General features: G+C 41.3%; 1 protein-coding gene across 1 annotated transcript in view; it reads right to left on the bottom strand.

Moving 5' to 3' along the window:
- The window catches only part of HDGFL3 (HDGF like 3), a 180,566-nt gene that overhangs the window by 33,581 nt on the left and 134,404 nt on the right, over positions 1–12,581 (bottom strand). The window contains exon 6 of the mRNA XM_053717419.1: positions 2,051–2,131. Within this exon, the coding sequence (XP_053573394.1) occupies positions 2,081–2,131 (51 nt within the window). The 3' untranslated portion in view covers positions 2,051–2,080. The remainder of the gene's footprint in view (positions 1–2,050; positions 2,132–12,581) is intronic.

Genomic DNA, 12,581 nt, shown 5'->3' with positions numbered 1-12,581 from the left:
ATATTTTGGATTGGTTATGATAAAAACATTTCGGCCAAATATACACCCAAATGCTTAATATACACCCAAATGCTTAATTAACACCCAAATGCTTAATATACACCCAAATGCTTAATTATGCTTATTAAAAACATATTGTACATTCATTATTATTTTGCCTGCTTTTTCTGGGATGTATGTTTGAAAATTGAGGGGCTTTTTTTCAACTGCTCTCATAGAAACTAAAGTGCATCCTGTAGGATCAAGAATCTTTGCAGAAGCTCATTTATATGCGTCCATAATTGGCCACGACAAAAGGGGATAAAATAAGCAAACATGAGGCTTTTCAAAGGGTAACCTGGACCACAAAAAAAAGCAAATTCTGCTAATAAATTACAGATTTATCATATGTATTTTGAATGAAAATATTTTGAAATGCAACACTTACCTGCTAATATATATAATATACATATACATACACACACACACACCATTGCATATACATAAAAACAAAAGTCAATTTATTATATAGAGACGCTGTTAGAGAAATAGAAATCACCTGATCTGTTATAAAGTCAGTATAACCTATAATACTCGGGTGTGGACTAGGGTAAAATCATTCAAAGGCCATATATGTGTGAAGTTGTATTTGGGGGTGGGGTGGACACTAAAGGAATATATCTAGTTAATTTTAATGCCTATTTCATGTGCGTCATATAGATAAACTCTGTGCTCACTCCCATGGAGTTATTTATGAGTCTGCACTAATTGGCTAAAAAGCAAGTCTGTCAAAACAACTGAGATAAGGGGACAATCTGCAGAGGTAATCACAGAGGTGAAATGTGTATTAATATAACAGTGTTGGCTATTCAAAACTAGGAAATGGGTAATAAAGGGATTATCTATATTTTTAAACAATCACAATTTTAAAGTAGACTTTTCCTTTAAATAAGCCTGTTAAAATATCATGCTCTTACTGGCTCGGGCTATTTATTATGATTGACTGAGCAAAACCATTAGTTACACTATTATGGAAAAAAGTTTAAGGATTAGAGGAAACGGGTTTCCCTTAAAGAGACAGTCTAGTCAAAATTAAACTTTCATGATTCAGATAGGTCATGCAATTTTAAACAACTTTACAATTTACTTTTAATCATCAAAGTTACTTTGTTCTCTTGGTATTACTTGTTTGCTTTGTTGAAAGCTAAACATACTGTAGGTAGGCATATCTAAGTCCTTGAAGTAGGGCCTCTTATTTCAGAACATTTTGACAGTTTTTCACAGCTAGACAATGCTAGTTCATGTGGGCCATACAGATAACAGTGTGTTCATGCTCGTGGAGTTACTTATGAGTTAGCACTGATTGGCTTAAATGAAAGTCTGTCAAAAGAACTGAAATAGGGGGTTGGTCTGCAGAGGCTTAGATACAAGGTAATCACAGAGATAAAAAGTATATTTATATAACAGTGTTGTTATGCAAAACTGTGGAATAAGTAATAAAGAGATTATCTATCTTTTAAACAATAACATTTTTGGAGTAGACTGTCCCTTTCATTTATCTCTAGAAAAATGCCATTATAATCAGACCAAACGTATAAATGACTACTATTTAAATTGCATTTATATGGGAGGAATATGTAAAGTCTCAATGATTATTTTAGGTATCTGTTTACTGCATACTTTATATTAGTTTTTGTGTTTTAATGATCAAGGAATGCTTTAATACTACTACTGAGAGACCATATTTTGTTTTTTCTTTTGCTTCTGTGTCACAATTTAAATCTTTGTACATTGATGATCCCTGTTGAAGCTTTTGTAATTTGAATATTGCAAAGTTTAACAAAATTTAACAAGAAATAACCCTCTGCAGAATCAAGATACTCAGATCCATTTTACAGAATCTACCTCTGATAAGGTTTTTTTTAAGTGTGTTTATTTATTTTTACCTTAAGAGCTCTTATTTGTTGTTATTTATTGTTTCTGATGGCCGCAATTCCACATAACTTTATGATACACAGTTAATGACATATTACACAGTTTCTCAATTCATGATTATTTGCTGAATGCTCACCAAATCTCGCCTGTGTGCCACTGAGATTTATCATTTTTCTTTAGGGTCTGTGGATTTCTTCCGAGCCCCCACTCTTGAATTCTGCAGGTAGATCACAGAACATCTGTATTAATCTTACTTTTCAATCATTATATGGAGGTGTACAAAAGATTTTAAAAAAAAATAGAAGAATTATGAAAAACAAAATATATGCTTACCTGATAAATTTCTTTCTTTTGCGATGTACCGAGTCCACAGATTCATCCTAACTTGTGGGATAATGTCCTTCCTGACAGGAAGTAGCAAAGAGAGCACCACAGCAGAGCTGTCTATATAGCTCCCCCCTTAACTCCACCCCCCAGTCATTCAACCGAAGGCCAAGGAAGAAAAGGAGAAACTATAAGGTGCAGAGGTGATTGAAGTTTACATAAAAAAATACTATCTGTCTTGAATAGACAGGGCGGGCCGTGGACTCGGTACATCGCAAAAGATAGACATTTATCAGGTAAGCATAAATTTTGTTTTCTTTTGCATGATGTACCGAGTCCACGGATTCATCCTAACTTGTGGGATACCAATACCAAAGATTTAGGACACGGATGAAGGGAGGGACAAGACAGGTACCCTAAATGGAAGGCACCACTGCTTGCAAAACCTTTCTCCCAAAAATAGCCTCCGAAGAAGCAAAAGTATCAAATTTATAAAATTTTGAAAAGGTATGAAGCGACGACCAAGTCGCAGCCTTACAAATCTGTTCAACAGAAGCATAATTTTTAAAAGCCCATGTGGAAGCTACCGCTCTAGTAGAATAAGCTGTAATCCTTTCAGGAGGCTGCTGTCCAGTAGTCTCATAAGCCAAACGGATGATGCTTTTCAGCCAAAAGGAAAGAGCCTTTTGACCCCTACGCTTTCCAGAATAGACAACAAACAAAGAAGATGTTTGACGAAAATCTTTGGTTGCCTGCAAATAAAATTTCAAAGCACGAACCACGTCCAAGTTGTGCAACAGACGTTCCTTCTTACAAGAAGGATTAGGACACAGAGAAGGAACAAAAATTTCTTGATTAATATTCCTGTTAGTAACAACCTTAGGTTGGAACCCAGGCTTGGTACGCAAAACCACCTTCTCAGCATGGAACACAAGATATGGAGAGTCACATTGTAATGCAGATAGTTCAGAAACTCTTCAAACTAAATTTAGACTCCATGGCGGAGCAATAGGTTTAAACACAGGCTTAATTCTAACTAAAGCCTGACAAAAAGCCCGAACGTGTGGAACATCTGCCAGACGCTTGTGCAACAAAATAGACAGAGCAGATATCTGTCCCTTTAGGGAACTAGCTGATAATCCTTTCTCCAATCCCTCTTGGAGAAAAGATTAAATCCTAGGAATCCTGATTTTACTCCAGGAGAAGCCTTTGGATTTGTACCAAAAAATATATTTACGCCATATCTTATGATAAATTTTCCTGGTAATAGGCTTTCAAGCCTGAATCAAGGTATTTATGACTGACTCAGAGAAACCCAGCTTTGATAGAATCAAGCGTTCAATCTCCAAGCAGTCAATTGCAGAGAAATTAGATTTGGATGCTTGAATGGACCTTGAATCAGAATGTCCTGTCTCAATGGCAGAGACCATGGTGGAAGGGATGACATGTCCACCAGGTCTGCATACCAAGTCCTGCGTGGCCACGCAGGTGCTATCAAAATCACTGATGCTCTCTCCTGTTTGATTCTGGCAATCAGACATGGAAGGAGAGGGAAAGGTGGAAACACATAAGCCAGGTTGAACGACCAGGGTACTGCTAGAGCCTCTATCAGTACAGCCTGAGGATCCCTTGACCTGGAGCCGTAACGAGGAAGTTTGGCGTTCTGACGAGACGCCATCAGATCCAACTCTGGTGTGCCCCATAGCCAAACCAGCTGAGCAACACCTCCGGATGGAGTTCCTACTCCCCCGGAAGAAAAGTCTGATGACTTAGAAAATCTGCCTCCCAGTTCTCTACACCTGGGATATAGATCGCTAACAGATGGCAAGAGTGAGCCTCCTTGAGACCTCTATCATCCCTAAGGAACTCTTTGTTCCGCCCTGATGATTGATATAAGCCACTGTTGTGAAACCTGATGAATCTGGCCGAAGCCAGCTGAGGCCATGCCTGGAGAGCATTGAATATCGCTCTTAATTCCAGAATATTTATCGGTAGGAGAGCCTCCTCCCGAGTCCACAAACCCTGAGCTTTCAGGGAATTCCAGACTGCACCCCAGCCCAGAAGACCGGCGTCTGTCGTCACTATAACCCATTCTGGCCTGCGGAAACACATTCCCTGGGACAGATGATCCTGTGACAACCACCAAAGAAGAGAGTCTCTGGTCTCTTGATCCAGATTTATCTGAGGAGATAAATCCACATAATCCCCATTCCACTGATTGAGCATGCATAGTTGCAGTGGTCTGAGATGCAAGCGAGCAAACGGAACTATGTCCATTGCCGCTACCATTAGTCCGATTACCTCCATACACTGAGCCACTGACGGCGAGGAATGGAATGAAGAGCTCGGCAGGTGGACAAAATATTTGATTTCCTGACCTCCGTCAGAAATATTTTCATGTCCACCGAGTCTATCAGAGTCCCTAGAAATGAAACTCTTGTGAGGGGGGAAAGAGAACTCTTTTTTACGTTCACTTTCACCCGTGAGACCTTAGAAAGGCCAACACTAAGTCTGTGTGAGACTTGGCTAGTTGGAAGGACGACGCTTGAATTAGAATGTCGTCTAGATAAGGCGCCACTGCTATGCCCCGTGGCCTTAGAACCGCCAGAAGGGACCCTAGCACCTTTGTGAAGATTCGCGGCGCCGTGGCCAACCCGAAAGGAAGAGCCATAAACTGATAATGCTTGTCCAGAAAGGCAAACCTGAGGAACTGGTGATGATCTTTGTGGATAGGAATGTGCAGATACGCATCCTTTAAGTCCACGGTGGTCATATATTGACCCTCCTGGATCAATGGTAAGATAGTCCGAATGGTCTCCATCTTGAAAGATTTAGGATCTTGAGATCCAGAATTGGTCTGAAGGTTCCCTCCTTTTTGGGAACTATAAACAGATTGGAGTAGAACCCCTGCCCCTGTTCTGCTTTTGGAACTGGGCAGCTCACTCCCATGGTAAAAAGGTCTTCTACACAGCGTAAGAATGCCTCTCTTTTTGTCAGGTTTACAGACAATTGAGAAAGATGGAACTTCCCTCTTGGAGGGGAATCCTTGAAATCTAGAAGGTATCCCTGGGTTACAATTTCTACTGCCCAGGAATCCTGAACTTCTCTTGCCCAGGCCTGAGCAAAGAGAGAGAGTCTGCCCCCTACTAGATCCGGTCCCGGATCGGGGGCTACCCCTTCATGCTGACTTAGTAGCAGCAGCAGGCTTTTTGGCCTGTTTACCCTTGTTCCGAGCCTGATTAGGTCTCCAGGTTGGCTTGGATTGAGCAAAATTCCCCTCTTGCTTTGCAGCAGGGGAAGAGGTAGAGGGACCACTCTTGAAGTTTCGAAAGGAACGAAAATTATTTTGTTTGGTCCTTGTCTTATTTGACTTATCCTGAGGGAGGGTATGACCCTTCCCTCCAGTAATGTCTGAAATGATCTCTTTCAATGCAGGCCCAAATAGGGTCTTACCTTTGAAAGGGATGGACAAAAGCTTAGATTTAGATGACATATCAGCTGACCAGGACTGAAGCCATAACGCTCTACGCGCTAAAATGGCAAAACCTGAATTCTTAGCCACTAATTTAGCAAGATGAAAAGCGGCGTCTGTAATAAAAGAATTAGCCAACTTAAGAGCCTTAATTCTGTCTAAAATATCATCTAGTGGGGTCTCCATCTGAAGAGCCTCTTCTAGAGCCTCAAACCAAAAGGCAGCTGCAGTGGTTACAGGAACAATGCATGCTATAGGTTGAAGAAGAAAACCTTGATGAACAAAAATTTTCTTTAGGAGACCCTCTAATGTTTTATCCATAGGATCAATGAAAGCACAACTGTCTTCAATAGGTATAGTTGTACGCTTAGCCAGGGTAGAAATAGCTCCCTCCACCTTAGGGACCGTCTGCCATGAGTCCTTTATGGTGTCAGAAATGGGAAAAAATTTCTTAAAAACAGGAGGGGGAGAGAACGGAATACCTGGTTTATCCCACTCCTTAGTAACAATGTCCGAAATCCTCTTAGGGACCGGAAACACATCAGTGTAAACAGGAACCTCTAAATATTTGTCCATTTTACACAATTTCTCTGGAACTACAATAGGGTCACAATCATCCAGAGTAGCTAAAACCTCCCTGAGCAATAAGCGGAGGTGCTCTAGCTTAAATTTAAATGCCGTCATATCTGAATCTGTCTGAGAGAACATCTTTCCTGAATCAGAAATCTCTCCCTCAGACAGCAAATCCCTACTTCAGAACATTGTGAGTGAATATCGGATACGGCTACTAAAGCGTCAGAAGGCTCAGCATTTTTTCTTAACCCAGAGCTATTGTGCTTCCCTTGCAACCCAGGCAGCTTAGATAAAACCTCTGTGAGGGTAGTATTCATAACTGAAGCCATATCTTGCAAGGTGAAAGAATTAGACGCACTAGAAGTACTTGGCTTCGCTTGTGCGGGCGTTACTGGTTGTGACACTTGGGGAGAACTAGATGGCAAAACCTGAATTCCTTCTGTCTGAGAATCATCTAATGCCAAACTTTTATAAGTCAAAATATGCTGTTTGCAATTTATAGACATATCAGTACAAGTGGGACACATTCTAAGAGGGGGTTCCACAATGGCTTCTAAACAAATTGAACAATGAGTTTCCTCATTGTCAGGCATGTTTAACAGACTAGTAATAAAGCAAGCAAGCTTGGAAAACACTTTATTTAATGAAAAAAAACACAATTTGCAAAAACGGTACTGTGCCTTTAAGAGAAAAAAAGGCATACACAAACTGCAAAACAGGTTAAAATTGCTTCAGTTTTTCTGAAATTTTAACAGTGTACCCACTAAGCTTTAGAAGGATTGCACCACAAGTTAATAAGCAATAAACACCCAAATGAAAAAAACGGATTGAAAAATGTGTAAAACCGGTTAAACACTCCTATAAGCACCTTGCCACAGCTCTGCTGTGGCCCTACCTGCCCTTAGGAAGCGATAATATGGGGTTTAAAGCTTCAATTAGTCCCTCAGAAGACTCTCAGGACCTCAGGAGAAGTTGCTTGCTGCTTGCAAATGTAGGCCCTGCCAACCTCACTCGATGTTGCTGGGGCCTACACAAAACTAACAAACCCTGCCTGAAAGCCATGTGGGTTATAAACAACCCCAAAGAACCCTCAAGCAAATGCCCAGACACAAAAAAACGTTTGTCCCAAATTCACATAACAAACTGAGTGCCCACAAAAAATTAAACCTATGCAAGCTAGTAAAAACCTCTGATAACACTAGGATTTACTGCTTACCCTTCCCCTAATGGGGACACTATCAGCCTTTCTGAGTTAACACAGTCTCTGCAGAAAATATGACTGAACATACCTCATTGCTGTATAGCAAGAAACCGTTCCTCACACTGAAGTTTTCCTGTACTCCTCAGCTCATGTGGGAACAGCAGTGGACCTTAGTTACAAATGCTAAGATCATCATCCTCCAGGCAGAAATCTTCATCTATGTCCTGCCTGAGAGTAAATAGTACAACACCGGTACCATTTAAAAATAAACACTTGATTGAAGATAAAATAAAACTAACAGTTTAACACCTCTTCTCTTTACTCTTCCTGCTTAGAGCCAGCAAAGAGAATGACTGGGGGATGGAGTTAAGGGGGAGCTATATAGACAGCTCTGCTGTGGTGCTCTCTTTGCTACTTTCTGTCAGGAAGGACAATATCCCACAAGTTAGGATGAATCCGTGGACTCGGTACATCATGCAAAAGAAATATTAAATGATTTAAAATGATTACAACCTGTTTTTAAACTAAAAACTGGTGTAAAATTGCAGCACACTGGTAACCCACTGTGACAAATAAAGAAAATGTGATAAGGTATATCAAATACAATCTATGCATTAACATTTTATTCGTAATAAAACCTTGACAAAATGTATTTGCCATTCCTGATAAATCTGATTATAAATAAAAATATATAATCTGTCCAAACAACAAAAAACAGAACATATTAATGTAGACCATAAAATTATTATTTTTTCCTTCTTCAATCAAAACAGGCAAATTCCAAGCTATAAAGCACTGATGGATAACGATGCATGAAAGGAAGAAAAAATAGCAACATACTCTGCTGTGATAGTTCCAACTCACGCAGACCAGTACATACACTTGAAAGAGGAATTAATCCCCTGCGGAACAAACTCAAGAGGAAAAAAATGGTTGCACTTAAACGCTAAATAAACGTTAGATAGAATGATGCAAAGAAAAATTAGACTGAAATTAACATGTAGATGTAATTTTTAAAGTTTCATTAGCTGCTTAAATATTGACAAAATAAAAGCCAAATGACAGACACATGGACTGGTTTTCAGACCTGTTCTTAGGCCTCCCCAACAGGCCAGATTTTCAGGATTACATTGAATGAGAATAGGTAAAAAGGAAATTTATGCTTACCTGATAAATTTATTTCTTTTACGATAAGACGAGTCCACGGATTTCATCCTTACTTATGGGATTACGCCTCCTGTTTAGCAGGAAGTGGCAAAGAGCACCACAGCAGAGCTGTATATATAGCTCCTTCCTTCCCTCCCCTTCCAGTCATTCGACCGAAGTTAGGAAGAGAAAGGAAAAGCCAAAGGTGCAGAGGTGACTGAAGTTTAACAAAAATAAATACCTGTCTTAGAAATGACAGGGTGGGCCGTGGACTCGTCATATCATAAAAGAAATAAATTTATCAGGTAAGCATAAATTTCCTTTTCTTTTACAAGATATGACGAGTCCACGGATTTCATCCTTACTTATGGGATACAATACCAAAGCTATAGGACACGGATGAAAGGGAGGGACAAGACAGGAACCTAAACGGAAGGCACCACTGCTTGAAGAACCTTTCTCCCAAAACCAGCCTCAGAAGAAGCAAAAGTATCAAATTTGGAAAATTTGGAAAAAGTGTGAAGAGACGACCAAGTTGCAGCCTTGCAAATCTGTTCAACAGAAGCATCGTTTTTAAATGCCCATGAGGAAGCCACAGCCCTAGTAGAATGAGCCATAATTCTTTCAGGAGGCTGCTGTCCAGCAGTCTCATATGCCAGATGGATGATACTCTTCAGCCTAAAAGAAAGAGAGGTAGCCGTAGCTTTTTGGCCCCTACGCTTTCCAGAAAAAACAACAAATAATGAAGATGATTGCAAGTAAAACTTCAGGGCACGGACCACGTCCAAGTTATGCAACAGACGCTCCTTCTTAGAAGAAGGATTAGGACATAATGAAGGAACAACAATTTCCTGATTAATATTCTTATTAGAAACGACTTTAGGAAGGAAACCAGGTTTGGTACGTAAAACCACCTTATCAGAATGAAAGATAAGATAAGGCGAGTCACATTGTAACGTTCAAAGCTCAGAAAATCTACGAGCAGAAGAAATAGCAACCAAAAATAAAACTTTCCAAGATAACAACTTAATATCTATGGAATGCATGGGTTCAAACGGAACCCCTTGAAGAACATTAAGAACTAAATTCAAACTCCAGGGTGGATCAATTGGGCTAAACACAGGCTTAATTCTGGTTAGAGCCTGACAAAAAGACTGAACGTCTGGAACCTCTGCCAAATGTTTGTGTAGCAAAATTGACAAAGCAGAGATTTGTCCCTTTAAGGAACTCGCTGATAACCCTTTCTCCAATCCTTCTTGGAGAAAAGACAGAATCCTGGGAATCATAACTCTACTCCATAAGTAGCCCTTGGATTCGCACCAACAAAGATATTTACGCCATATCTTATAGTAGATCTTTCGAGTAACAGGCTTACGTGCCTGAATCAAAGTATCAATGACCGAATCAGAGAACCCCCGCTTAGATAAAATCAAGCGTTCAATCTCCAAGCAGTCAGTTGCAGAGAAACTAGATTTGGGTGTTGAAAGGGTCCCTGACTGAGAAGGTCCTGCCTCATTGGAAGCTTCCACGGCGGCAGAGAGGACATGTCCACTAGATCGGCATACCAAGTCCTGCGAGGCCACACAGGCGCGATTAGAATTACTGAAGCCCTCTCCTGTTTGATCCGAGCAATCACCCGGGGAAGGAGAGCAAACGGTGGAAACACATAAGCTAGGTTGAACGACAAAGGCACTGCCAAGGCATCTATCAGTTCGGCCTGAGGATCTCTTGACCTGGATCCGTATCTCGGGAGCTTGGCATTCTGATGAGACGCTATCAGATCCAATTCCGGCATGCCCCATCTGAGAATCAGGGTGGCAAAGACCTCTGGATGGAGTTCCTACTCCCCCGGATGAAACATCTGTCTGCTTAAAAAGTCCGCTTCCCAGTTGTCCACTCCTGGGATGTAGATTGCTGACAGATAACAAGAGTGAGCCTCCGCCCACCGAATTATCTTGGATACTTCTGTCATCGCTAAGGAACTTCTTGTTCCTCCCTGATGATTGATGTAAGCCACAGTCGTGATGTTGTCCGACTGAAAACGGATGAATTTGGCTGAAGCCAACTGAGGCCAAGCCTTAAGCGCATTGAATATTGCTCTCATTTCCAGAATATTGATTGGAAGTAGAGACTCTGACCGAGTCCACACACCCTGAGCCTTCAGGGAATTCCAGACTGCACCCCAACCTAGTAGGCTGGCGTCTGTTGTCACTATCACCCATGAGGGTCTGCGAAAGCACGTCCCTTGGGACAGATGATCCGGCGACAACCACCAAAAAAGAGAGTCTCTTGTCTCCTGATCCAGATCTATCTGAGGAGACAAATTTGCATTATCTCCATTCCACTGCCTGAGCATGTTCAGTTGTAGCAGTCTGAGATGGAAACAAGCAAACGGAATGATGTCCATTGCCGCCACCATCAACCCAATTACCTCCATGCACTGAGCCTCTGATGGCCGAGGATTAGACTGAAGGGCTCAGCATGTATTCAGAATCTTTAACTTTCTGACATCTGTCAAGAAAATTTTCATGGATATGGAATCTATTAGAGTTCCCAGGAAGGGAACCCTGGTCTGTGGAATTAATGAACTCTTTTCTAGATTCACCTTCCACCCATGAGCCCTCAGAAAGGACAGAACCATGTCTAAATGAGACTTTGTCAGATGGTAAGACGACCCCTGGATCAGAATATCGTCTAGATAAGGCGCCACTGCAATACCCCGCGGCCTGATAACCGCCAGAAGGGACCCTAGAACCTGGGTGCTGTGGCCAACCCGAAGGGAAGAGCCACAAACTGAAAATGTTTGTCCAGGAAGGGAAACCTTAGGAACTGATGACGATCCTTGTGGATAGGAATATGAAGGTATGCATCCTTCAAGTCCACGGTAGTCATATATTGACCCTCCTGGATCAATGGCAGAATTGTTCGAATAGTCTCCATTTTGAAGGATGGGACTCTGAGAAACTTGTTTAGACTCTTGAGATCTAAAATGGGTCTGAACGTTCCCTCTTTTTTGGGAACCACGAAAAGATTTGAGTAAAACCCCTGCCCCTGTTCCAGTATTGGAACGGGACAAATTACTCCCATAGTAGAGAGGTCTTTTACACAACGTAAGAACGCCTCTCTTTTTATCTGGTCTACAGACAATCGTGAAAGAAGAAACCTCCCCCTTGGGAGAGAATTTTTGAATTCCATTTGATACCCTTGGGACACGATTTCCAGTGTCCAGGGGTCCTGAACATCTCTTACCCAAGCCTGGGCAAAAAGAGAAAGTCTGCCCCCTACTAGATCTGGTCCCGGATCGGGGGCCGCCCCTTCATGCTGTCTTGGGAGCAGCAGTGGGCTTCTTGGGTTGTTTACCTTTGTTCCAAGCATGGTTGGGTCTCCATACGGCCTTGGCTTGCGCAAAATAGAAGCGGGGACCCCTTTGAATATCCGAAAGGAACGAAAATTATTTTGTTTACCCCTCAGTTTAGCTGCTTTATTCTGAGGTAGGAGAAGACCCTTACCTCCCGTAATATCAGAAATAATTTCTTTCAAGTCAGGCCTGAATAGGGTTTTCCCTTTGAAAGGAATAGCCAAAAGCTTTGACTTAGATGACACATCAGCAGACCAAGACTTTAACCATAATGCTCTATGTGCTAAAATGGCAAATCCGGCGTTCTTAGCCGCCAACTTCGCAATCTGAAAGGCGGCGTCCGTAATAAAAGAATTAGTCAGCTTAAGAGCCTTAATTCTAACTAGAATTTCCTCTAAAGGAGTCTCAGTCTTAAGAGACTCTTCTAAGGCGTCAAACCAGAAAGCCGCCGCAGTAGTAACTGGTACAATGCAGGCTGTTGGTTGTAAATGGAAACCCTGATGAATAAATAACTTTTTTAGAAGACCCTCCAATTTCTTATCCATAGGGTCTTTGAAGGCACAACTGTCTTCAATAGGAATAGTTGTACGCTT

The sequence above is a fragment of the Bombina bombina genome, chromosome 6 (genome assembly GCF_027579735.1).
Source record: "Bombina bombina isolate aBomBom1 chromosome 6, aBomBom1.pri, whole genome shotgun sequence".
Lineage (NCBI taxonomy): Eukaryota > Metazoa > Chordata > Amphibia > Anura > Bombinatoridae > Bombina > Bombina bombina.
This window is presented reverse-complemented; position numbering and strand designations above follow the sequence as displayed.